The sequence below is a fragment of the Lathamus discolor genome, chromosome 3 (assembly GCF_037157495.1).
Source record: "Lathamus discolor isolate bLatDis1 chromosome 3, bLatDis1.hap1, whole genome shotgun sequence".
Classification (NCBI taxonomy): Eukaryota; Metazoa; Chordata; class Aves; order Psittaciformes; family Psittacidae; genus Lathamus; species Lathamus discolor.
The window spans coordinates 31,768,123-31,795,588 of record NC_088886.1 but is presented as its reverse complement, the minus strand read 5'-3'; the positions used below and the strand labels follow the sequence as shown (position 1 = coordinate 31,795,588).

The following is a 27,466-nucleotide window of genomic DNA, read 5'->3' as shown; positions in this document are numbered from 1 at the left end:
GTCTTTGTGTTAGGCCCCCGTGCAAACGCTGAGGGGCCGGCGGCCCGAGTTCACCATGCCCGGTGAGGCGGGGCCGCCGCTGGTTACGCCTTCCTGCGCCTGCCGCCGGGCAGCCAGACAGCCGTGCGCGGAGCTGCTGAGAGCCCCCGCGGGCTGCTTGTCCAGCTGCTCTCCGAGGAATAGTGGTCACCTCCCGGTCCTCCATTTCGCCAGTCCTGCTCCTCCGCTGCCCTTGCTGAAGATGGCGGACACCCGCCCCCGGAGCCGTCAGTAAAAATGGCGGTTCCCCTCCCCTCCCAGGCGCATCCGGGAAAGGGGGTGAGGCGGAAGCGGAAGTGATGTGCGCCCCCGTCCCGGCGGCGGCGGGCCAGAAGTAGGAGCTGTGGGGAGGGCCGCGCGGTGGTTGCCGAGTAACGGTGGAAACTGGCTGGAGCTCCGTAAGTGACCGCGGGCCGCCCGCTGCCCTGTGCCCCGAGCCGGCCTCTCCGCCGCCGGTGTCACCCCTCGTCGTGGCGGGGGCAAGGTCTGCCTGGGCGGCCGCGGGGCTGCGCGGGCCTGGTCTCGCTGGGCTTGCAGGACAGCGCTGACCTCCGAGCGGGGGGGAAAGGGTGAGCCGCGTTTTAGGAGACGGAAACCTCGTATTTCGGGGACAGGCCTCACCAAGTCGGTGAGCTTCGTGCGCTGCTGTCGGCGCGTGTAGTGAGAAAGAGAGTTTGTTAGGGTAATAAAACCAACTAGATCTAAATTTAGTGGCGTTCGTTGTGGTTTAGGGGCTTGGGTTTCTTGTTTTGTGGGGTTCTTTTTGTTGTTTGTTGGTGGTTTGGTTTCTTGTTTGGTTCGTGGTGTTTTTTTCTTGAATGACTGGGTAAGAAGCTGTGACTTCTCACCTAGGTGGGTGTACTGAGCATTTTGGTCACTTTCATGTAACTTTCCTTGCAGTTGCACGATGGCAGAAGCTACCGTCTCTCCCCTGAAGCACTTTGTGCTTGCTAAAAAGACTATCACTGCCATTTTCGACCAGCTGCTGGACTATGTCACCGAGGGAGCATCTTTTGTGGAAGGTTCGCTTTCATCTTAAACACAAGGGTCTTGTCTGTTGCTCTAAATGTATTTTACAGTAGAACAGTGTACATAATGATATAGGCTGTTTGTGTAAACGTACACCTTCAGAAGCAATCACATTTTTCATTTAACATTGATGATTATTTTTTTTCCAACTCAAGCCAGCAGGAATGCCTAGGGTGGTTACGTATATGAGAAGCTGATTGCATTGCTTGAGCTAGTAGCCAGCCTTCTTTCCATGAGGAAAGCTTAACAACTCCAGTGTTTATAGTCCTGTTGCGTTTTATCTTTACTACAAGAAAAGACAAACAGGTTCTTCCATTATTCAGCTGGAAAGCAGATCAACATGATGTAATGCAGAGAACCACTGGTTGATGTTTTACCAATATGTAGGTGTGTGTGTCATCACATGGAGTTGGTTTATCACCTCAATGATCTCTGCAGGGAGAAGATGGTCCAGCCTAGCTGCTCTATCCTTGAGAGGTTCTGGCTTTCCTTTCTGAAGGAAGCAGTGATGCAGAGAGTGGAGCACATCAGCACAGCAGGCTGTGTTCACAGGGTTATCGAATCCAGCAGTTACATTGGTGATTAATCTGGAATGATGGCACGAGTGGTTTTGTTGGAGCTGTCAGATGACAAAGACTAATATCAGTGTCCATAGTGGGGTTTTGTCTTCTTTTCGTACCACTGCATCATTAAAATTTGCACAGATCTTTATTGGCATATGAAGTAGTGATAATCTATGTCTGTATGTGATTACTTTTATGTTATTCTTTTTCTATGTGTAGCCACATACAGGAACCCAGAGCTTGAGCATGTAGCAACAGAAGACGAACTAGCAAAAATACAGGCATATAAAAACAAGTTAGCAGTCATCGGTGAGGTGCTTTCACGGAGACATATGAAAGTGGCTTTTTTTGGCAGGTAATGAATGGAATTACCAGAACTTAAATTGGGTTTTTGTTGTTTTTTTCTCTCTTGTAGTGCCTTATAACTTAAATGCACTGGAGTCAGTGCTTCATCGTTTTCATCACTATTGTTGCTTGAAATGTAGTACATAAAACCAAGTTCACTCTTACCTAATTGATACTGAACATTTCTTTGATGCCATCTTGCTTTGTGACTGTAGATTAATTATTTATTGCTACATGCATTTCATTGATAAACTTTGTAGAATAATCATCCTGTATAGGTCAGTTGCTTGGCTTGAGAAGGTCCGAGTTTGTCACCATCTTCTCCAGAATGGCTTTTTTTTAGTTTGTTTTTTTGTTTTGTTTGGGGGTTTTGGGTTTTTTTTGTTTGGTTGGTTTTGGTTTAAATGCAGTGGGTTTGTTTCATATCTTTGGTTTACATCTTTGTTTTACTGAACTGTTATTGTGGTGTACCAACTGTCTTGGTTGTGTTTGATCACAAGTACTGAAAAACTAAACTTTGGGCTCCTTATGTTTCTGTATATAAGCAGCTGAATCAAAATGGAGAGTTAAAGATGGTTGCCTCATTGGTTCTGCTTTCCTGAATCAGTAATTAGGAAAAGCTCTAGTTCGCAGGTCTTGGTGGTATGGCCACAAACCAAGTGTCAAACCTTTTGCATATTTAGGTAGCATATTTAGTTATGGGTGATTTAATTTCACTTTTGTTTTAGGTGTATATGTATGCATATAATACATGTATCTATATAAATTATTTTCAGTATTAGAAAACTTTTCATTTTGGTCAGGTTGGGATCATGTCAGCTATTTTTTTTTTTAATTTTTTTTTTAATTTGCAGCAGGAAGAAAGGGAGTTAAAAAGAAAGGTATTTGTTGCACTTGAAATGTATTACTACATAAGAAGCATTCTGAAGAGATGGTGTCAGGTGTATAAACCCAGAGCACTTAGGTTTTATGTGTCTCTGCTTGTCTGTATTTTGTTTTGCATTTGAGTCTCATTTTAGTGGAAAAGTTGTAAATTTTCAGTAAGAAACTGTGATAGGGCCTTAACATTTCCAATAAATTTCTGCATTCCAAACATTTTGCCATTATATTCCTATAGAATTTGGAAGGTGTTGGAAGATGATGAAAATCTGCCTTCCCAAATGTAAAGTCAGATACAAAATAGAGAAGTCCTTGTAAAAGACTAATGCTTTCAAATGCTTTTATGTGCCTGGTTAGTCTGGGATCTGTTAGTCCACTTTGCTTCAGGAAGATTGATTTTTCTGTGCTTAAATTTAAGCATGTGTTTACATATTTTTTTCCAGGAGTGTAATCTTCAATTTTTAGTTGTAAAAACTCTCTAAGAGTGTTGGAAAAAATGCATGGAACAGTGGTCTTAACTTCATTTTGCTAAAAATAGTTCAGCTACTTAAAGAAAACCAATAAAAGGGTCGAAGATAAGGATATTAGTTATATCTTAGCTTTGATATTTCCTAAAGTTAAAAGTAGAATACATTTGCAAGCTGTGATGTGTGATAAAAGTTGGTTTTTCCAAGGGCAAAGGTTCAGAGCGGGGGAAAGCAAATTCCACTCTTCCTCTGACATTTTGAATAAATTTGTAAACTGTTGTACAGTGAGCACTGAAATTTTTCTAGAAATAGCTCAAAAAGTCTCTGTAACTTCATACTGTTATGTAATAGTTAAACTTTAGATATTTATGGGTGAGGGGTGAGGGTTACTGTGAAGTAGGACGTTGCTGAGATTTCCCAAGTTCTTGCAGAATCTTGAGTTGCTGACCAGTTAGTTTTAATCAACAGGGTTTTGGTTAACTTAGTGACCTCAGCCTTCTAAAAGAAGGGGAAGAATAAGTTCTGTATTTAAACATTATGTGCATTAAAAGGATTATGCACAAGAAAAAAAATGAGGATTTTTCGCACGTTGTTTCAGGTCTTGCCCTAGAAATCTTCATTCAGTTCAGATTAACATGCATTAAATTGTTCTGGATTGTTGTTGCTGGCTGTGGTGAGGATTTCCAGACAGCAGTGCTTTGAAACTTTCCTGAAGGCCAGTAGTACACTGACGCTCCTTTTGTACCTCATCTCATGCGTAGAAGACTCCATCAGAAGTAGCAGTTCCTTTCTGACTGGTAAAGATGAGGTGTTTCTCCAAAGGCACCTTAAGTTGCTGAGGTGGTAATTTCATGAACACTTCAAGGAGTTGCTGTTGCTTGCCACCACAGAGGGTAGTCCTTTGTCATGCAGCGTTCTCTGGCCTCCTCCCTGCAGCATCCCTGGAATTCCATTAGCTTTGGTGTGAACAAGAATGTGGAATTGTCTGGTCAGAACATAATTCTGCCCAAAATGTTACTTATATTTTTGATTGGTCCTTTTCTCAGGAATGCTCAGGCTGGCACAGAGAAGAGGGGATTGACCCTTGTGTTATTTAGTAATTGTTTTAAAGTAATGCGAGGTATCTTTTTTTTGCTAGATAAACTTTTTCTGGTGTAGCAGATTTGAGCCAGGATCTTTTTCAAATTCGCTACATAGGTTGAGGTATAGCAGATAAAGCATGTTTGACAGTCCAGGTTGGGCTAGTTAAGCTAGTGTGTGTGAATGCAAATGAAAATTGGTTTTCTTGGTTGGATAGGCAATGTTGACAGCAAGGAAGACTTTTAAAATTGCTATCCAGATAAACTTTTCATACACTCCCTGTTGTTTTCTGGCAAGCTGTGCTGTACTGGCTTGAAGCTCTGTCACCCAATACAGCTTGGAGTATGTGGTCTGATGTAATTAATGGGGTGTATTCTGTTCAGGACAAAGGTATGTTTAATGCTATTGTACTGTGCTCAAAGTGCTTTGATTTTCTATCTCTCTAGAACAAGCAGTGGGAAAAGTTCGGTTATTAACGCAATGCTGTGGGATAAAGTACTTCCTAGTGGGATTGGCCATACAACTAACTGCTTCCTCAGTGTGGAAGGGACAGATGGAGATAAGGCTTATCTTATGACAGAAGGATCAGATGAAAAGAAGAGTGTCAAGGTACATTTTTTGAATGATTAATGCTGATTTTCACAGTAATTTTTTCTCAGTCATTAACCGTTTCAAGTCTAACAAACTACAGTGGTCTACTTTGCAATTTATCTTGGATATTTCAGAGAAACAACTAATGTGTGTCTCATTGTAGCATAGCTTATGTTGAGTGATCTATTTTTATAGAACTGAAAGTAAGTTCTCTTACTTGTTAATTATTTGGAATGTGCTTCTCATTTGGCCTCATGGTGCTTAGCTTGTTCAGCTGCTCACATTGATGTGTTAAACCTCTAAGAGAAACTCATGATCATGCTCAGTATCACACACTCTAGTGCTGTAGAGAATACCACTCGCTCCAAAGAAATTTCTGAGTTTTAAGGCACAACTTGTTCTTTAGATGCTGGTGGGTCTAAGAGCTTCTAAAAAAGTAACATCACAAATATTCACCAGGAGGATGTATGAATTCTCTTAACTCTGTTCAAGATAGATCCTGACCAGGTTTGCTTGAGAACTAAATTAGACTGGTTTACAGAATTGTTCTTGTTTGTATTTGTCTTCTCTTTTTGTTCTTTATAGACAGTCAATCAGCTTGCTCATGCACTTCACATGGATAAAGATTTGAAAGCTGGCTGTCTTGTCCATGTCTTCTGGCCCAAGTCTAAGTGTGCTCTGCTGCGAGACGATTTGGTTTTAGTGGACAGGTATTTTTTCTGTTCTAGTAAATATTTTCTTAAATTAATTATTACATTATTTAAAAGAGAGATTGATTTACTGATAGTTTGTGTTTTGGTAGTTAGGTTCCAAAGTTATTGAAAGGCAGACTTTATTATAGAGAGAGAGATTACAGAGTTTGTTCTTTTGTTTATATTGCTCCCTGTGATCACCTTGCTGATTTTGGCCTTGTAACAGTTGGAACAGACAAGTGTCTTATGATTTAGTTTAATAAGGGACTACCTTTTGTCTAAGGATACTTCTACCTTTAAAACAAACAGTATAGGAGTATGAGTAGGCTTGATGCAACAGCAACCTCTTGTCCATCTGCTGTCTTTGAACACTTCACACTGATCATGTGATGTGTAGGCAATCTGGACCTCATTTTTAAGAGCTTCTGATAAGACTTGCGTTACCTACATACCAAAGTAATGGGTGACCTCAAAATGTAATTGTGACGACATGGGCTGTGTGTGCCTGTGTCTTGGACTGTCATTTGTCAGAGTTCATGTATTTGAAGAATTCTGAAAGCTGTTGCTTTGTCTGTGTCAAATGCCAATATGCCTGGCCACTGAGGTATGACCTGATTTGTGAATCAGTATAGGTTGAATTTGAGAGTAATTCACTCAAGTATGAGTGAATTTATAAGTATAATTATTTTCATATCCAGCATAACAATACCCAGTGTGTATTCTGATAAGTTGTAGTGAGTTTTTTGTTGCATCTCTGGTCTTGCACCTTTGAAATCACTAGGAGTTTGTTTTCTCGGATGCAAACTCAGGTCCTGTGTTAGTTATAGAGAAAGCCAGCCCGACTGGCACAGGGAGCTGGTTGGTTTGAGGCACTGCTGGACTTCTAAGCTTATGCACATGTGCTGTCTCCTTGGGGACATGTGTGTAGCAGAAGTATGCTGGAAGCCCAGAAGGGATCCTTGCATAGATACAGTACAAGGCATGATTTGATCTGCAAAGTCTCGGATGCTAAAGGTGAAATGTGAAAGGAAGAGAAAACAGCCTGGATTCTGAGAACAGGTACTTGGAAGGAGAGCATCATCTTTTTACTGTTAAGTAGAGAAAATTTGAACCAGCAATAATTGAGGAGTTGCAAACATGACTTAATCTCATATTCCACTTACATTTTAAAAAACCTGACAGCCCTATGGTTTTAACTTCATTTTAGTTTCTTATTAAATCTGTACACAGCTTTGTAGCATTTCACTGTGAAGTAGGCCTTTATTAATGGAAAAAACATCATCTGAACAGATGTCCTTTTTGATTGAAATCTGAAACCTGGGATATGGGGGACTGTTCTGTCAAACTGCCTGGATTTCTGACGGACTGCCTGTCACTTTTCTTGGCAGTTTTGGTCTGCCTACTTGTTCGAAAATGCAGTTTCTATTAAATAAGTAGATGGTCCAATAAGCAAGTGACTGATAACTGTTAAAAATGGTAATTGGCTTTTACTGTGTTTGCCTTAAGCTTGAGGTAGGCTTCACCCTAAAGGTGATGTTCTTACAAGGCTGTGAGGCAATCCTACTCTATCTTTTTCAGTTGATAAAAATCAAATACTCGTTTTCTGTGTAAATACGAGTTTGTGGCTTTTTATTCTCAACAGCCCTGGCACAGATGTCACTACAGAACTGGACAGCTGGATTGACAAATTCTGCTTAGATGCTGATGTGTTTGTCTTGGTTGCCAATTCTGAATCAACTCTCATGAACACAGTATGTTATACAATGATTTTACGTTAGTTCTTCATTTAAGTATTCAGCAGTTTCACAGCTGAAATGATTTCTCTTAGGCTTTTACTGACGTTCCCGTGAATTACTGCACTGAGATGTGGTGGATGATAGCTCTTGAGGGTGGGAAGCACGAAACTATGTATATCTCTCGCAAGGGAAAGGAGAACCAAGTTTCTTACCAGTTTTGCGTATTCTGACTTAAGCATCATATTTGTCCTTCCTATCTCAGTTTCTTGTTTGATAAATGAGTGATGCAGTGCTTGTCTTGCCTTACAGTTTGTTGATTCTTGTCAGCTCAAGGCACTTGTGTTATCAAAGAAATAAATTACAGAGTATTTCATGTCCAGAAGTTCAGGAAAATACACAAAGTAGGTGAAGGAAGTTAGAATTTGTTTCTTGTTCCTCATGTGTTCTTGCCTCAGAAGAGGGTGAATTCCCTTGATGCACCTTCTGCTGAGGACAAGTGTTACCCGTTCCCCTCATTGGACAGTACTTCTGAAGAAAATGCTAGCAATAAGCATTCATGTTGCATGGTTCTGTGCAACTTGGAGAGCTGAAGATGTGTTAACACCTTTATTCTATAAAGCCTTGTTTCAAGAGAGAAGACTCCTGTGTACCTTGCAGCCTAGATATTGTATAACTTGTAGAAGTAGAGAGTGCAAGGTGACCAAAGGAGCTGTTATGATACTTGAAGTACAAAACCAGAGATTTGGTTTAATTTTGTAGTGATCTTCAGTTTTCACTAAACTAAGTATTGTGAATGCAGACTATGTCAATATCAGGTTTCCAAATTATTGGAACTGTGACTGCCAAAATGTAGTATAATGCTACTAAGAAATCTCTTGAAGACTTTTATTGAGCCTACAGTAGACAAATAAAATTTTGTGATTGTTCTGAGCATAGTTCTGCTATGCAGTGTCCAAACTTTCTAATTATTGAGGTAATTTTTAATACAATAGAGAACTGAATGTACAAAGACAATATTTCCTTGCATTCTAGCAAATGAGAATAGTTTGGTAGATATGAGAAGAACGAGTTTAAAAACATTACATTCCATCGTCTGAACCTAATTGGCAAAGATTCTGATGCAAAAGAGATGTGATTTGGGGGGCGGGGGGAAGAAAATTCTGACAACATCCAAGGTAAAGAGAGAGGATTTGGCACAGCTCTTTCTTTATCTTCTCCATTATCTCACATGAGGCACACTTTGAGGTTTTTAGTATGGACAGAGTCTAGAGGTTGCTTGTACTGTGTGCGTACCATAGTTGGCTTGGGGTTTTTTAATTAAAAAAGGGAAGAAGAAAAAAAGATTGGGTTTCAGTGAACATCTCATTACTATATAAACAGAAACAATAGGGACCTGTGTACCGCATTTCAGTTTGGTGTAATGAAGTAACAGAGAAAAGGCCAGATTTCATTTGGGCTTCTCATTTGCTCTGGAAAAATAACCATTAAAACCAATCTGACCAAGATAATAAATGTATAGCCTATTTGTCTTTGAACATATCTGCTGGAAGATTCTGTTGATTTTGTATTTGTCTGATCCTAAACACCCAGTCACAGGAGATTTCTGGCCAACCTTTATTCCTTGTCAGGCATGGCTGGAAGCTGTTAAATAGAAAAAGGTTAGACTTGCAGTTTGTTTCAATCATTAAAGTCTTGCTGAGGGTTTTTGGTTGCCGTGCTTATAAATCCTCACTTAATACTGAGCACCTTGTAATTACTGGAATGTGGAAACACCAGTGTCCAGGGTGCATATTAGAGGGAAAGGAGGTGCATCTTAGTTGTGATTGAGGCTTTGGCTCAGTAAACAGCTCTCTTACTCTTTATTTAATTTTTCAGTCTGGTAGATACAAATGAAGTTGCCTTTAACAGTTATGTTAAAACATATCTATTTTGCTTTGCATTGTGGCAAATGGTAATTTCTTTCTTCATCTACACAAGCTTGTCCTTCAGGTAAAGTATATGGTAACTATGTTCTCACCCTCTTTAGGAGTTATTTTTACTTCTTACCATAACAGGTCTGAGAATACTTGGCAGCTTCTTCATGGCAGCTGCTACACAAGCACAGCTTTTTTGCAGAAACATGATTTTTCTAATATTCCCTCATAAATTCTCCTCAAAGTTCTTATTTCTGCAGCAGTCATCTCGTTTACACATGCTTACTCCCTGGATGATGGAAACTAATGTATCTCTGGTGTTGTGTCCAGAATATGCAGTGGTGTCCTGCTGCAGAGTCAAAAAGCTTACGACAGCCCAGGGATCTCCTCTGTTTCAGCTGTGCTGAGCAGAGATTCACTCCATCATGACTTACTCATTATGACTTTGAAAAGAGCAAGGATAGGTGTTAGGTATGGGCAAAGGACCTAAATGCATCTTTCAGGCACATGCCTTCTTATTTTTAAAATGAAAACATTCAGCAGTGACTTTTCTTGCTGTGGCTTAAGCCATACATTTACATATAGGCAATGTAACTTGTCCATAGTTCAAGCTGACATCACCTAGTTGAAGGATACAACTAGAGGGTGTTTTTCAGGATATAGAATCCAGGTTTGACAGAGTGAACAGGAGTACTTCTGTATTTTCAGATAAGAAAGACTTCACAGTTTTAGCCAGGCATCTTATTTTAAAAAGGAAATGAGCTGCATCTTGTGTGTTCCTTTTCTCTTTCTCTCTTCACCAACAATATTTTGAGTGTCACAGAATTGCAGCAAATTTCCTACAGGACTAGAAGTGTCAAAGGAGATGAAGTTCTGTGAGGGGAAAAAAAAAGCAAAACAGTGAATAACATGATAAATTTATAGAAAAATAGACTTTATTTTCCAGTGTTTTCTAAACTATCTGTTTTCTTAATTTGTATTTGTACCTATTTTTAGAGAAGCTTTGTTGACTTTTTAGTTCTGGTGTCGGTCTTAAGACATTTAATCGTTATCATGAGCCCTTTTTTTTTTTTTTTTTTGTTAGATGTGGGGTTTAATACTAATTAATTGTTTTAAATAACCTTTTAAAAAACTGCAATAACTTCAGAATCTCTTACAGAAGATTACGTTACTCTTGTTTGGATGTCTGGGGAGTTTTCTGTTTGTGCTTTAATTCTTAGGAAAAGCATTTTTTCCATAAAGTGAATGAACGACTTTCCAAGCCAAACATCTTCATCTTGAATAACAGATGGGATGCCTCTGCATCAGAACCAGAATACATGGAAGATGTGAGTGACTTGATGGCTTTTATTTGGGTTGATTTAAAAAAACCCAACATATCTGTTTAAAGAAAAGGCCCCCACATGCATAAAGACATGTTAAATTGCCTACGTAATTTATTAATTATAAATTAATAATACAGTTATTAATATGAAAACACCAGCTTTGTTTTATTAATAAAAGAATAAGTTATTTGGTCAGAAAATGGAAATAATATATTCCTTGTTCAGAGCAAAATGCAACCTGCAATTCAAACTCCAATATATGCAGGCAGGTAATACAGTGGGAAGCTTGTTTAGAACCTTTTTCCTCCACAGGAAAGTGTTCTTTGTATTATTAATTTCTCTAATGGTAATGCAGCCTGAGGGTTCAGATTATACATGTATACATGCAGAGAGTAGCTGGCAAAGTACAGTGTTAGATGGTAACAGTTTGGTGTGCTCTTCAGATCTTTCCAGCAGCAGCTAGCTTGCAGAGGTGGTTATTTGTCTGTATATGGGGAATGAAGTGGTTACCCCAGTAACTGACTGACATTTCTGACTGACATTTCTGACTTACTTTCTTCTACCACTGTCAGAAACATATTGTTGCTTCCAGGTCTACTTAGAATCATAGAATCATAGAATAGTTAGGGTTGGAAAGGACCTTAAGATCATCTAGTTCCAACCCCCCTGCCATGGGCAGGGACACCTCACACTAAACCATCCCACACAAGGCTTCATCCAACCTGGGCTTGAACACTGACAGGGATGGGCAACCCGTTCCAGTGCCTCACACCCTAACAGGAAAGAATTTCCTCCTTACATCCAATCTAAACTTCCCTGTTTAAGTTTGAACCCGTTACCCCTTGTCCTGTCACTACAGTCCCTGACAAAGAGTCCCTCCCCAGCATCCCTATATATATTTAAATGGCTAAAAGCTGCATCAGTAGGATTAGAAGGCATCTGCTATCTAAGGGGTTGTTCAGTATCTGTTTCTGACTCTGATGTTCTGATTTGATGATGACTTAGTTTTTGCCTTGTTCTCACGAGCTTTTTACCTTTCCTGTAGGTGCGCAGGCAGCACATGGAGCGCTGTCTGACTTTCCTAGTTGATGAGCTCAAAGTTATTGATCCTGTAGAAGCAAGGAATCGCATCTTTTTTGTTTCTGCAAAAGAAGTTCTGAGTGCCAGGAGACAGAAGGCCCAAGGAATGCCAGAGGGTGGTGTGTGGGAACTCTTGCTTTCCTCAAATACAGAAAAATATCATAAAAACCTGATAAACAAAAATATTTAAGGTACAGTCACTGCTGTGAGGTATTGCTCTTTCCCTTATGGTCTGTTATATTTTACAGGTGCAGCACTTGCTGAAGGGTTTCAGACAAGATTCCAGGAATTTCAACATTTTGAGCAGATATTTGAGGTATTTATGATGGGCTTTTCAGACTGCCTGTTTTTTAATGCAAAGGTAACTTCTGCTTCGCTTCATTTTACTGGACATTACCCATGTTAGCAAGTGGAGGAGCATAAGGTATTCAAACCATCTGACAGCTTTGCCTTATCTGTGGGTTCTGTACATCTCCTCACCTTGAATAGCAGGTAGTTGTTGGAAAGAAGTATTGTTCTGTGAGGAAAGGGACCAGAACTCTTAGCTCATGTTTTGAGATCTCTGTAGTAGTATAGTCTGTATAAAAAGAGCTGGTGCTCTTAGAAAGGTGTGTATCACTTATAACCATGAGCTGGTGAGATGTTTTCTCTACAATAAGCCTTGTTTTGTCCTGAAGTTGTAGCCTTGCAATCAATCACTGTAATTCAGGACACCACTAGTAAGAAATTCTCTTTCACCAATGTAAATCTTAAATATTTACATAAATTTTTAAAGCCAGAGTTCTGAAATTATCACCATTATCTACTGCTTAGCTCTGATGCTCTGAACATTAATACTGTTTTTGCATCCTTCTTGTTGTAAGTATTCCATCCTTCAACATCAGTTTAGCTGTATCCGTAGATGGAGTTTACAGTTTCTTCAGAAGTAGGACTGGCTAGACAGTGAGTGATTTCTTTGTGATAGAATCCATTTGCCTTGCTGATGGACTCTAAAGCCATTCTTGCATATCTTCAGGAGGCATCTTGGGTATGCCTTCATGGTTTTGTGTGGTGTGGATCAGCATATCTCATGCACCATGAGCCTGAACTCAGTGACTAGTTTGCATACAGTAGATGCTCAGGATGGCTCTTGTGTCCCAGAACTGGTAACTCTTTCTTTGGTTTATTTTGAAAAATTAAACTGCCTTTGAAAAGTATTTCTTCTCACATCGCAACAAACCCATTTGACTTCAGCAAAACCAAGTTATGTAGAATGTGTGTAGATCAGAAAGGTGTTAAAATGATAGCTTTATTCAGTCCTGCGTAAGCAAGAAAATGTCAGACTGAAGCTTTAATTTATTTCTTATCCACACTGTTATGATAGGTGACTGAATTGTTGAAATGATTGGTTCTTAATACTGACAGGGCCTGAGCCCATGAGACATGAAATCTGTTGCTTGTGCCACAAGTTGTCGCCAAGCATGCATTTTTTGCTTGTAACTTTTGTCCTTGAATTACAGTAAGAAATTTTCAACGAGTAGGAAGGAAGTGGAAATTCAGCTTCCAAGTCAGTTACTGTTCTTTAACATATTTTGCCAGGTGCTGTACCCAAAGCTTTTGTGACAAAATCTCTTATAATTACAGTTAAGCACTCAACAGTTAGGATATTTTAAGATTAAGATGGATGTCTGACTTTAATAAATGATGTGAAGCTGTGAGTGCTCAGCACATGTGTAAATCAGATGTCACAGTCTCAAGTTGTCCACCAAAATGAGAAGCATCCTACATGAGATCACAACCTCATGACAAGTTTATTTGGCAGTCTGGGACAAAAAAACACTGTGATAGCATGGTAAGGCCTTAAAACAACTTTTTTCTTCTTTCACATTACATGTTTCATTTGCTGCACACCTTCCAACTCCAGCAGTGAGAGTTGGTTCTGTAATGCTTTTCCCTCCTCAGCCATGTTTCATCCTGAAATCACGATGAACAGTTTTGAATACAAGTGTGATCACATCATCACTTGAAGAGAATTACAATGTGCTAAATTAAGATTGCCAAACCAACTTAAACGTTGAGTGCCTCGTGTCACAGCCACTTTCAGGTTCATGTTTTGGGGGCAATTTTCAAACTTATAATGGCATTTTATTTGCTTTTAAAGTGAGACTGATACTTAAATGGTTCACCAGGTCTGAAATCTTCAGACCTAGTACTCGGAGTACTGTCATTTGAGCTGATAAAGCAGCTATCATCAGCATACTATTGTCATTAGTTGTGTTTAGCAGCACTAGGCTGTATCACCTCATTTACTAATGAAGAATATCGTACATCAGGTAGAATTTTCTGTGTTCGGTCTGGAAACAAAATCCTGCTTGATACTGTGCTTTATGCACTGCTGGCCTAAATTCATATGCTATATAGCCATGAGTACAGCCTAAGCACTTCTGGCTCAAGGACTTTTGCATTTGCTCTGTTTCCTGACAGAGGAGCTGCAGGTCCCACAACCCTTGGATTACACTCCAGTCTGTAAAAGGGAAGGGATGAAAGCACAGAGGCTTTTATCTGTCTTCATCAAACACTTCCCAGCCGCAGTCTGTGTGTCTTGCCTTTAGCTCCTAGTCTCTGTTCAGGTTCTGACTTTCCAAATATTTCTTGCGCACTTTTTGTATCCACATGTTCCATGTTCCCAGTAGCTATATCTGCTGGTTTTGCTCCTCCTGAATTCTCACCCGGCTTGTATCTTCAATAAAACTGGATGGCTTCTTCCTCTTTTCCACGTGGGCTGAGAAGAGGAACTGTTACTTCTCCAATACTTCCACATTACTGATTTTAGTATCAGTTCCCTGGTGGGAAAGCTCGTTCATTCAGGATTGATAGGAGCTCATGTAGCTAAACCCAACCACAAACCTCTTTTGCTCACTCCCCCCCTTCTTGCCCTCCCCCTGCTTCTGGAGGGACGGAGAGAAGAATCGAAAAGAATGCAACTCCCACGGGTTGAGATAAGAACAGTTTAGTAACTAAGGTATAACACAAATCACTGCTGCTACCACCAATAATAATAATGCTAAAGGAAATAACAAGAGGAAAGAATACAACACCTCAACACCAGCCGACCAATAACTCACCCTACTCCCCCCAGCCAAGCACCGACCGATACCTTCTCCAACCCTGCAGTCCCTCTAGCCCTTCCGGGTCCTTCTAAGTTACATCCTGGGCATGACGTGCTGTGGTATGGAATACCTCTTTGGCTAGCTTGGGTCAGGTGTCCTGTCTCTCCTTCCTCCTGGCCTCCCCTCCTCCCTGGCAGAGCATGAGGCTCAGAAAGTCCTTGGCCAGACCAAACATTCGAGCAGCAACTGAAAACATCAGCGTTATCAGCACTGTTCCCAGGCCAAAAGATCAAAGCACAGCACTGTACTAGCTCCTAAGAAGGAGAAAACTGACTGCTGCTGCTCAAACCAGGACACTTAAAATCTAGAAACAACGCATCAGTGTTAGTTCTGAAAAATTTGGACCATTCTGAAAGGTTTGTAACTACAGTTATGTAGACTTCTGTGTGAGAAAGAGATATAAGCATGCTTTTGCAAAGCACAGGGTGGTTAAAGTTATGAAAAGAAAAACTGGTCCAGGCATTACTAGAAACGCAAGCTGTGGTGAAATTGCGATTTTGGAAATAAATGCAGTAGCTTTAAAAAGCAGCATTACTGTGTCTGTCAGCTGTGTTACAACAAAGGAAGAAAGTCTTAAAGCAAAGGGTTGAATTAAATTCTGAATTTTTATATTGTGGAATAACAGTAGTCTGTGTATCTTCTGAAATTTTACAGTGAGAATGTCTTTATCAAAGCCGCAAAGAAGTGCCTGCACAGTGTACTGTGTGCAGTAATCCTTAATGGATATTCTACATAAAACCAAACCTCACTATGCCTCAGGTTGTAGTGTTTCCCAAGTTTATTCAAAAAGCTAGTAACAGAAATGGTGTGGGGAGGAGTGGAGGAGGGAGGCAGGGTAGAATAATAGTTCTGGCTGTAAATTGGAGTGAATAACGGAGTGAATTAGTGCACTGCTGCAGAGTCCTTCCCTAACACTGCACAGGAATGTAAATAGTGTGTTTAAAGACTGCCTTGATATACTGCAAGTGGGCTGGAAGGCAGCTGGTTTTGGTTATGCTGTTAAAACATACCTTTTCTCTTTGTTTTGGTAAATACTGACTTGACAGCAAAATTGCTGCTCTCCCATTCTTATCTTTCCCAGTCATTTAACTAACCTTTGTGTTTTTCCTAGTGCTCTAACTTGGATTTTCTGATTGTGTTGTGAGTGACTGTCATCCTTTTATCTACTGCATACTAATGTTGGGAAGACTCTTTACTCCATGACACATAGTCTAGCTCTTACAATGTGCTGATATTTATGAAACTCTGGCCTTTCATTGCTGATTTCTAGATCTGCTTCATCGAGGAACAGAGATTATAATTTATACTTTTTTATTATTATTATTTTACTTTGATCTATTATTTTTAGATAGCATACTCTGTAATAACAGATTTCAGCTAAGGTCATAGGCAAGTCTTTTAAAAGCAACCTAAACCTGTTTGGGCTAGGAAAGGTGCATCCATAGACTGAGAACAGTTTAAAAACACCAAAAGATCTGGTATAAGAAAACTTAACTGCTTGCTTTCTTCTCAACCACAGAAGACAAGGCTACCTTTTGGTGACTTAGTGCAGGTCTTAATTTATGGCCTACTACAACTGATTTGCTTTTGCCCAAATTGATCAGTTTTACATCTTTTCAGTTAGTGTCCTATAGGTAAATTAGTGAATATTCAAGATGGAAAATTGATTAGAAATTGTATCTTTAGAGCACTGTCTACTGATTTTAATCCTTCTTACTGCTAATCATATGTTCCTGGATGGTCAGTGTTGATATGAGCATGTCAAGTTTTGTCAACAGAACTGCTTCTTGAAACTAAGAGCATGTATTGCAACGAAAATTCAAGGCAGGCAGTCTTACCCGCATTCGTATTAGATGTTTATAATTCCCAAGAGCTAGTTTGGAAAATTCTCTGAAGAGCTAGATTTATCTTACTTGTTCATCTGAGTTTTCTTTTTTCTTTACGTTATTAATTTATTTTGAAAGACTAAAAACCTATGCACATTACTGTGAATGAGCTGCTATAGACTCATTTGAGATTTCAGTTCTGTTGTCTTTTAATTTCTGTATACTTTTTCCCTTTTATTTCCCATTGGTTTAAGTTCATAGTAAAATTAGCAGCGTGTGCTTTCTGACAGTGAAATTCCTGAACGTGTTGGCATGGAATTGCAGTAATGTGTTGTGGCTTGGGCCCCTCGCAGGAGTGTATCTCGCAGTCAGCCGTGAAAACCAAGTTTGAACAGCACACTATCAGAGCTAAACAGATAATAGATACTGTGAAAAACATTATGGACGCCATAAACGTAGCAGCAGCAGAGAAAAGGTAGGTTGGATGGAGGGCTGGTTGGCTTTGGTTTATCCAGATCCTCTGAGGAACCTTTTCTATGCTGGTGATTTTCTTGGGCCATTATGAACTTTAAAACTCACTTTTCTCACTTGGTAAGAAACAGAGAATTTCTCTGGTGTGTCTCTGTTACTGCTGTTCACTTGCACCACACAGTCTTGTGCTTGGTCTTTGACGCTTGTATAGGGATTTTTGGTATACTTTTATTCTTCATTACTGACTTACAGAGGCAGTCTGTAGGTTTTCAGATGCTTTTTAAAAATATTTGAAATATTAGGGGTTTTTTTAGCTGTGTCTAGCATTTCAGAAGTGATGCTTGCGCCTGCTTTAATGAAGGTTTTTGTTAACAGTAACACAGAAAATAAGTGGGAGGATGTAGACACTTAATTTGCAAGTGGTTAGAATACTGCTAACTGCTGAGAAGGGCCCAGGCTAACAGAGGCTTGGCCTTTGGCCCTTTCCAGATTGTATCGTTAAATATCTTTATTCTCTCTTTGCTCATGTAATCCTTTTAGTGCTAGTGATAGCAGCTCATCTATTCTGTTCTTTGAGGTTTGCATATGTATGGGGGTTTTTCCTCACTTTTGTGGCTGCCTCTTGTCTCTGTTGTACACAGTGAACTTGCTGTCATGTTTAATCTTCTCCGTCTCCTTTCTGTGTCTGTTAATAGTGTGTCTTTATGTTTCAGCAGACTCCACTGTGCCTGTCAAACACACTCATCTTCCTCAATATGTCAGCTTTTGCAAACTGTTTACATACTGACTTGTCTCACATTGTCAGATCCTATGAAAACATACTGTGCAATGATTGAAAATATTACTCCGCTTTTTTCTGTCAGTTGACCGGCTAAAACCTGTGTAGTGACCCTTCTTAATCTGAATCACTGTTTGATGTTTCTGCTGGCCCTTCAAGACATAACTGTTTTAGATTGTAAGCAATTTTTACATAAATGGTAGGTCAAAAGGACTTCTGAAGAGAGCTGTTTGTGACAAGGTAGGTTTCTGCCACCTCCTCTTTGCTTGGCAGGGTCATCAGACCCATGTCACTATTAAGGAATAGCTGAGTGGTGCTGGTGAGCAGCAGTAGGACAGTTTGATTAGATTTATCCTTTTATTTTTCAATCGGGATAGGTGACATATTAGAGGCTTCTGATTCCCCACAGCTTTTTGAGTTGTAACTATGTGCAGTCGTAACAATCCCAAATGCAAATGCTGTTTTTTGTAAATACATCAAAGACACTAATTTGGCTTATGTACAATCAGTGCAGCCTTTAACTGCAGCTGTAAATTGAATACCTGTATTGCAGTCATTCTGGAGTAGTGCCTCTGCTTTGTTCAGCCTGTGTCACTTTGAATTCTTTTTGGCTGCTCAGTAAACTCAGTAAAACCATCGGCTAGGTGGTCCGTGACTGATGATGGGGCTTGTTTCATTGCTGGGAGAGTATCTGCTGGTGATGGTGATTTCCTTTTTGCTATGTTAGAGTCCAGTCAATGGAAGAGCGAGAAGATCAGAAGGATAGACTGGACTTTGTTCGAAACCAGCTGAACATTTTGACAGAAGATACTAAGGAAAAAATCAAACGTGTTACTGAGGAAGTAGAAAATAAAGTAAGTAACAATGATGTGAGCAATCTCTCAAGATTCAAGTGTTGCCCCTTCTGGAAGACAGCTTCTTTAGGTGCCCACCCATCTCATGACATACATTTGAAATGTCTGGTATGTTCCTTTGCCGGTATCATAGAATAGTTAGGGTTGGAAAGGACCTCAAGATCATCTAGTTCCAACCCCCCTGCCATGGGCAGGGACACCTCACACTAAACCATCCCACCCAAGGCTTCGTCAAACCTGGCCTTGAACACTGCCAGGGATGGGGCATTCACAACTTCCCTGGGCAACCCATTCCAGTGCCTCACCACCCTAACAGTAATTAAGAAAAAAAGAATAAAACTCCCTTAAAATGGCAATCCTTCTTGACTGTCAGGTAATGATATCATTCCTTGTAACAGTTAATGCAGTTGTTTGGTTTCACTCCGGCTGGAAAAGTTAGGAGAAATATTTCATGTATTGACTGCATTCTTCCAGGTCTCTTCTGCCATGACTGATGAGATTTGCAGGCTTTCGGTTTTAGTTGATGAATTTTATTCAGATTTTCACCCTTCTCCTCAAGTACTGAAGCTGTATAAGACAGTAAGTTTTCTTCCATGTGTGAAGATAGGCTCCTTGTCTTTCCTTGAATTTCTACTGCTGTGTTTTTATAATTTGCGCAGCATTTTATGTGACACGTTAAGCTTAGCGGTTTTTTTACTTTCTGGCATACGCGTATCTCTACCTAAAACTAGAAAAGGTTGAAAGTATTTTCTGCTTTGTTTTATGACAGAAATTAGTTTTTGTTTCAACTGCCATTTTTACCAGTGGTTACTGAAACTGACACCCTGATCAGTAGTCTTCACTTCTAGTAAATAAAGACCTTACGTAGACAATTTTCACTGCACCTAAAAGGAAACTGATGTAAAAATGAAACGAGCTTGCAAATACCCAACACTTTGTGGGGGAGTGATTTTTTTAAGAAAAACAAATAAAAATTAAACCTTTGTAGATTCCTCAACCTCAGTGTTTTAAAGGAGCATACATACACCTTTGCTGCTAATGAATGACTGCCGTAACTCCCACCTGCTGCAGCCTTGATCAGCTCTATACTGCTGTGTTTTCAGGCTAGTCTGTGGTGTCCTCTGTGGTGTGTTCGCTGGAAAATACCCAGAGCAGACCCCCATGGGAGTTGAAGGGATCAGTTTATCTTTGTGCAGAGCAATGAAATCGGCTCTCATCAAACAGTGACAGTAGAGGCTTTGCAGGGCAGTATAGCAGTGGTATGCTTTTTAGTGTCATGGTTTATTCAAAATACAGCCTTTTCCATATGCCTTTAATGATTGCAGCCCTAGAGAAATCTTTCTTGTGTCACTTCAGTTAAGTTTTCGTTCACAGTGTGCGGTTTTAAGAGCATGGTATTTCCATGGTAACATGCTGTTCTTCCCACTGTAAATAACAACACTTAGTGTTTAACATATCTCTGCTCTGTATAATATAATTGATGAGTTAAATGTAAATTGATGAGCATATATTCTTTATAAAACTTCAGGAACTGAACAAACATATAGAAGATGGTTTGGGAAGGAACCTGGCTGATCGTTGCTCCAATGAAGTCAATGAGTCAATGCATCAGTCGCAGCAGGAGATGATTGGTAAGATGAGGGAGGAGGAGGAATGTTAAGACTTTTTGTTTATAGAATCATAGAATACTTTGGGCTGGAAGGGACCTTCAAAAGTCATCTAGTCCATGCTGCCCTGCAGTGAGCAGGAACATCTTCAACTAGATCAGGTTGCCCAGAACCCCATCCAGCCTGGCCTTGATTGTCTCCAGGCATCCACCACCTCTGTGGGCAACCTGTGCCAGTATTTTACCACCCTTGCTGTAAAAAATTTCTTCCTTGCATCCAGCCTGAATCTCCCCTCTTTTAGCTTAAAACCATCACCCCTCTTCCTATTGCAGTAGGCCCTGATAAAAAGTCTCTCTCCATCTTTTGCCCTTTTAAGAGCTGAAAGGCCCTAATAAGGTCTCTCTAGGGTCTTGTCTTCTCTGGGCTGAGGAGAGGAAAGCAATAGTTTTCGTTGTTTAGAGGAAGACAATTTAAGGAAACTTGCTTTTAAAATTTTCTTTCTGATAATGGTTTACCATTATAAAATGATAAAGGAAAAGCCATCCTAGACCAGACTAGTGTCTGTCCAGCTTAGTATCCTGTCTCTGCAATGAACCAGTAGCAGGTGCTTGGGGAGATGAACCAGGGTAAATACAGCAATCCATCCTCAATTCAGGGACCTCTGAGCCAAGATCCTGCATCTGGATTAATGGCTTAAGGGAGTAGTAATGGACTTTCCTCTTGGAACTTGTCTAATCCTTTTATAAACACATTTAAACTTTGGCTTCCACAACAGATACATAAAATACACTAGTTAGTTTCTGAAGTATAGTCCTCTCCCTGGGTCTCTCCAGATTCTGAGTGCAAAGCAGGATAGTTTCATGAAGTATTTGTACACTCCCTTTTATTATTATTATTTTTTAAATAAGTAGTAACTTTATTGCATATCCATCTGTTGTGATATGTTTCTGGTAATAAAAGCTTGAGCAAGATTCTTGCACAATAATGTAGTCTTTTCTGTATGGCACTGCTGGATAAACCAACTTTTTCTTAGTCCGTCCTTATCTTTTGGCTATTGCTAGAGGTCTTTCAGTTACTTTGACCATTTTTACCAGAAGTACTTCCTCCAAATTGATTTTGTGTGACTGTTTTATTTTATCAGAGTAATAAATTGCCTATTCTATTAGGATCAGTACTGCTAAAATGACCAATCAGTTTGCGTTCTGGTAGTCGACAAAGCCGGTCAGCAGTGCAAGGATGTTACTTGTGAATATGCTGTGAAGCTTTCCATACCAACTCACCTTTACTGTTTGGTTTTATTTCTAGAAAACCTGAAACCGTTGTTGCCTTCCAGTGCTCAGAACCAGCTCCACTTGCTAGTTCCTTGCAGGAGGTTTGACCTTAGCTATGACCTGAACTGTCATAGTCTGTGTGCAGATTTTCAAGAGGATATCATGTTCCACTTTTCCTTGGGATGGACTTCACTTGTAAACCGTTTCGTGGGTGCTAAACAAGCTCAGAAAGTGCTGTTGGGACTAGCGGATCCAAACTTACAAGTGAGTGCTTCAGAGGTTAGGCTGACATTAAGTGCTTTGTTTTACCTTGATGAGAATATATTGGGTTTTGCCTTATTTGCTCATATTATTTATATGCTCTCTGCTACTGTCCCCTAATCCCTTTGTGTGAAACATTTTTGGTGAGGATTATTTTTATTGGATTATATTCAGGGTTAGAATGGAACAAAAAAACCTTTCCTAAACTTTCTGCAGCTGTTACCTGAGTTTTGTTTTTCTTTGCATTGAACCCTTTTGGGTAACCTTTTTATTTGTAACTTCTGGATCCTTACGGCAGGGACAGTCCTATGCAGAACCCTTACTCTTTCCCAGTCCCCACTGGACAAGGAAGTGTCAAAACCTCCACTGCTTATCAGGAGTGTTGTTCATATTTCTGTGCTGAAGAGTTTCCTTTCAGTAGATCAATCCCTGAATATATGAAAATAAAACCAATCTGTTGTGTAGTTCCTTAGTGCTTTTTACTCAGGCTGCCATATTGCACTCTTCTAGATCCCTCGTCCTTTAGCTACCACCCCGTCTACTGCCAGCCTTCCTGCCATGACTCCAGAGAATGTATCGCAGGATGATTTTATGGTTCCTTTGGTAATGAGTTTAGCTTCACTGACATCACGGACCTCTATGAGCATCATCGTTGTTGGCGGAGTGGCAAGTAGTATTAGCAGCATTCACTGTACTGGAAGTGACGGCGACAATTAAGCTGATCTTTCCTGTTTTGGGTGCAACATGAAGCATGTAACGGACTTAATAACAGTGGGCTGGATGAGTGTGTGTAGTATGCTGATACCTGCAATGAGGTTGTAGTGAGAAAATTGGTCTAATTATTCTGAAGATAGTTGGACATATTCTCTATGCCGTATGTCTGGGCTCAGCTTCTGAATTGAAGGATGATTTGATGGTACCTCATTCAGTTTGGATTTAGGGGAAGCTTTGCTTTCTCCTTCATGGAAAAGCAGCAAGGCTTTTGTAACCTGCATGTTCTCCATGCCTCTGGGGTACCAGCTGTTCTGAATACAGCTGCAATAATAATACAGAAATAATACTTTTTTTTAACCAATGTGGTGAAAGGGCTGTGAAAAGGATTTTTAAAATGGTGGCAATTAGATTTTATTCTGCATGGCAATTTACTTAAGCTAATGAAGATTCCTCTCTTTCAGATTTGGAGAACAGTAGGCTGGAAACTCATCTCTCTTTCCTTAAGTATGTATGGGTTGTTATATCTTTATGAGAGACTCACTTGGACCACTAAAGCAAAAGAGAGAGCCTTTAAACAGCAGTTTGTAAACTATGCTACTGAAAAGCTGCAGATGATCGTCAGTCTCACAAGTGCTAATTGCAGCCATCAGGTGCAACAGTAAGTACCATGCTGGTGTTTCATCCCTGTCAGTGCTGTACTGTCCTGGAGTAGGGACTGGCTGTACATGATGTGGGAAGGCAGCTTTAGTATCCCTTGGCATTTATCGTAAGGGATTTTTAAGAGTTTGAAATTACCACCTTTAAAGGTCAACAGTTTCTGTGTCTGTACATGCAGTGCGAGAGTTAGTCTTAGTGCAGCACCTTACTGTGAACATGTGAGTTGGCTCAGATCCAGTGGGGAGGCTGAACTGGTCTGCTTATAGATGAGCATTGAGTCACTTCAGTGGTGAGCATTTGTTCTGCCTCAGGGGTTGGTACGGGTGAGATCTACGCAGCCAGTCCTGGCCATTCAGCTCTGTGGAAGAGGAACTCAACAGCCTTTCTGAACAGTTCCATTGGTTTTGTGTGTATCTTTCCCAAACAGTTTTTGACCTGTCTCTGCAAAGTAACATCTGGGTGACTGTGTCCTCAGCCTGTCCTGCTGAAACTGCTTGTTTTGATTAAATTATTATTTCAGGAAATTAGGCCTGCTAAATGAGACCTCTAACCCCCAGGGTGCAGAACACCTCTCCTGTGTAGCCCAGGGAATACTTTACTAATACAGAGTTCAGCTTCTGCAGAGGAAGGAGAATCATCCCCGTGTCCAGCAGCCGTGTGTCTCTGTGAGGACATGGAAGAGCTGGACTCAAACCAGTGCTCCAGTGAGGTGAAGTAGAGGGGAGAGGACATGTCTCCTCTCCTATGGGAGAGCCTGCTTGCTGGCTCAGGGTGGTAACTGGTTGTTTTCCCTTTGTGTAAGGAGGAGTCTTGGAACTCAGGTTGGGAGCACATGGCTGAGGAGGCAGCTAGGACCTCACCCTGCAAAGTGCCCATATTCCCAGTGTTCAGGGCACTTGGTGTGGCACAGGGCACTTCAGAAGGGGCACTCAGCTGCTCCAGCATGTGCGGCTGCCAGAGTCCCCATCTCAGGCTTGTACCTGTTAATGCTCAATGGAAAGTGGCCAGACATGATGTGGGCATAGGCATTTTGCATGTTTAAGGTTTCTTTTTGAATTTAAAAAATACGCAATTTTCCTGCTTTCTGCTATTCTGTAGTCTCTTTAGCAGCAGGAGGCTTAGAGCGCTGTGTCCTACTGCACACTGCAACGCCATCAGATTTACAAAACTTCATTTAATTTCTTTAGATTTATATTTCATACCCCAGACTTCTGTAAATCATGATTACAACCTTGCTTTCCCTTTAGGGAAATGGCCACTACCTTTGCTCGGCTCTGTCAGCAGGTGGATATTACCCAGAAAAACCTGGAAGAAGAAATTGCTAGGCTTTCCAAAGAAATAGATCAGCTGGAGAACATACAGAGCAGCTCCAAGCAGCTGAGGTGAGTCTGGTTGTGACTGGCCATGAGCAGATTCCCAGCCCTGCTCTCATAAGTGGGATTAGTGCTTGCTGTTAGTTCAGGTTGAAATGAGGTAGGTACAGGTGCAGCAGGGTGCACAGCAATGCCTGTTTCCTTTAGTTGTAACTGAACAGCTCTGGTTAGGTTAAATCAATGTAGGCTTTTGCCTAGGTGAATGAGCAAAGCTCCCAGAATGTTCTTCCTTAGATTGTTTTTACCTTTGTCTTTATTGTATGGGAGAGATGAGTTTCTCATACTAACCTTCTTGAGCAACCTGGTCTAGTGAGGGGTGCCCCTCCCCATGGCAGGGTGTTGAGACTCAATGATCTTTAAGGTCTCTTCTAACCCAAAGCATTCTATGATTCTGTAGTTAAGTTAGTTCTGCCCAAAGAACCTTCCCCATAGGAGAACACGAGAGAGCTGCATTGTACGCCATTCAGTACACCACTTTTCCAGTACCAGTAGTAGGTATTTAGACAGAAGAAAAACTTCCAGCAGTTGGTAGTTTAGGTTCTAGGAAGCAGCTTCAGCCCTAGTTCCCATGTTTTCTCCCTGCTGTAACTCTGCCCTGGCCAGGGGCTATCTCTTGGCCTCAGGCATTCCAGACCACCATCGGATGCAGCCCAGCTGTGTGGCGCACCCCTGTGGCATGGTGGGCCGCGTGGATGGCCCGCCTGAGGAGCCCTCTGCCTCCTTCCAGTTGCAAACCTCTCCCAGGGTGAAGGTGGAAAAGAAAGGCCAGCACTGGGGAAGTCCCACGTGGGCCTGGCGCAGCCTTTGGGGAGGAGGAGATGTGGAGCAGGCTGCTGGCAGCTCTCTGCTGCCAGGCCGGGCTGCGTGCTCGTGATGTCCCAGGCTCTGACCAGGCAGCACGTTTGGCTTTTCTCAGTGCTGAGGGTTTCGGGAACAGAGGAGCAGAAATTAAGCATGATGCTGGTTCCTGCACTGAAGTAAAGCCACTGCTCGTTTGTTTTGCAGGAATAAAGCCATTCACCTTGAGAATGAACTAGATGGCTTCACCAAACACTTTCTTCAAAAGAGCAAATAAAACATTGTTGCCAGCTCTCCCAGTGATCCTTTGTAGGACAAGGTAGAATTTTTACAAATGACGCTTCTCCTCTGTGGAGTCACATGAAATGATTTCTATTTTAGATGTTCCTTTCATTTGTTCCATATATTTGTTAATCATTCTAAAAGGTTGACGGTAAATCAGACTGAAGAGCAGTGGTTCTCGAGTGTCATGTTTTGAAGATATGGGGTTAAAAAATATCTTAAACATTAAATTTCTTGGGGCACTTGACAATAAAAACACAAATCCTCACTGGTTTCCATTAGTACTTAGCAGTGGCAAGTCTCGCTTCCTGGCATCCAGGAGTTTATGCAGGGAGAGAGAGCTTATCACGGTTACCACTGTTTCCTAGTTTGAGTTGTTTAGGAATTACCTGGGGATGGATGAATGTGTTTAAGGATGGAAGATACGAACTCTAGCATGGAGAAGGACTCTTGAAAGGACTTGTTTTGAAAGGAAGTGAAATTGTGTTGGGCAGCAGTTCTTTTCTGTAAATGGAAGTGAAAACTGATAGTAAAGCACAGAGCCTTCACTAATGAAATGCAGTAGGCTCTAGTTTCCCTTCTGGATTAACACATGTAGACAAGATGGCATTGCTTAAGTAAAAATAAACCTATTTCAACAAGTCTGTCTTGCAGCTGGTGAAGCAGTGAAATGGTCATTTGCACATGAGAGCATACTGTGGGGGGAGCTGCAGGTACCTGCTGATGCCACCCAGCTCCTGTCCAGGCAAAGGGAACTTGCTGAGCAGGTGTTTCATGTTGGGGGAGGAAGCTGGGGATGTGGGCCTCAACCTTGAGCTCCTGCTGCTGGATTAAGGGCACAGGAAGCGGCTGGGCTTGAGAGTTTGTACTTGTGCACCATCCTGCACAGTTCCTTGGTTGGGCTGTAGCCCAGCTCTCTCCTGGGTGAGACACAAGGCAGGCGGGCTGCAGTATCCACCTTTGCTCATACCCAGCAATACAAAGCCTCTTTAAAAAACAGCACATTTTTGCTGTTGCATCTGCAGTCATTTAACATTTTCTAACTAGACTTTTTAAAATAACTTATTTTAAGAGAGAAAGCCTTTTCAGAATATTTATATATTTTTATGCAGCTGTTAATGTGACTAAATGAAATTCAACTTTAAACTCGAGAGGTAGGGATTTGCTGTTTTCCAGTAAATAAGGGCTATCTTAAGGAAACAGATTTAAAATCTAATGCTAGGGCCAGGTTGTTGTTGGCAGGCGAAGCACGCCCCTTTCACCACGCTGTGTCTTGCTGTTTGTGTCTGACTGTGCTAGCGCAAGCGCGGCTCTCCTGGAACTGTCAGTAGCAGCGAGTGGGAGGAGCCTCCAGGCTTTCAACGGAAACTGAACTACGGCACTGAATGACAGCCCAGCCTTGTTGTGTGTAAGGTTACAGATGTGTGTTAATGCTCTTTCCTGGAGCGTTTAATGGATGTTGTATGAAGATAAAACTTGACATGCATGTGTTCTATATTTATTAAAAACAGTACTACCCCTTTGCTGTAGTCAGTTATTTGGCAGCTGGATCCAAGGTGAAAACCCACACTTGTAGCACTATGACAGCTCTGTACGTACCCAGTACAGGGCAAAACTGCTGAGGTTGAGTTAAAAGAGCTGTTTCCTGCAGCCAGCTGGGCATTCCACACAGCTTACTGCCCACTT

The 27,466-nt window shown here is 41.0% G+C and overlaps 1 protein-coding gene across 2 annotated transcripts; it reads left to right on the top strand.

The window, feature by feature from the left end:
* Window positions 1–268: 268 nt before the first annotated feature.
* On the top strand, window positions 269–27,302 carry MFN1 (mitofusin 1). 2 transcript variants are annotated; one of them, XM_065674519.1, is made up of 18 exons: window positions 269–437; window positions 940–1,061; window positions 1,851–1,986; window positions 4,849–5,011; window positions 5,579–5,703; window positions 7,328–7,436; window positions 10,555–10,662; window positions 11,705–11,858; window positions 11,988–12,055; window positions 17,068–17,189; window positions 18,691–18,817; window positions 19,292–19,396; window positions 20,346–20,448; window positions 21,730–21,959; window positions 22,467–22,622; window positions 23,132–23,328; window positions 24,575–24,709; window positions 25,706–27,302. In XM_065674519.1, exons 2-18 carry the CDS (start codon window positions 947–949, stop codon window positions 25,773–25,775), a joined length of 2,223 nt encoding a protein of 740 aa, XP_065530591.1. In that variant the 5' UTR covers window positions 269–437; window positions 940–946; the 3' UTR covers window positions 25,776–27,302. The 2 variants fall into 2 exon arrangements, with proteins under 2 accessions (XP_065530591.1, XP_065530592.1); XM_065674520.1 differs by lacking the exon at window positions 269–437 and adding an exon at window positions 470–608.
* The last annotated feature ends 164 nt before the right edge of the window (window positions 27,303–27,466 follow it).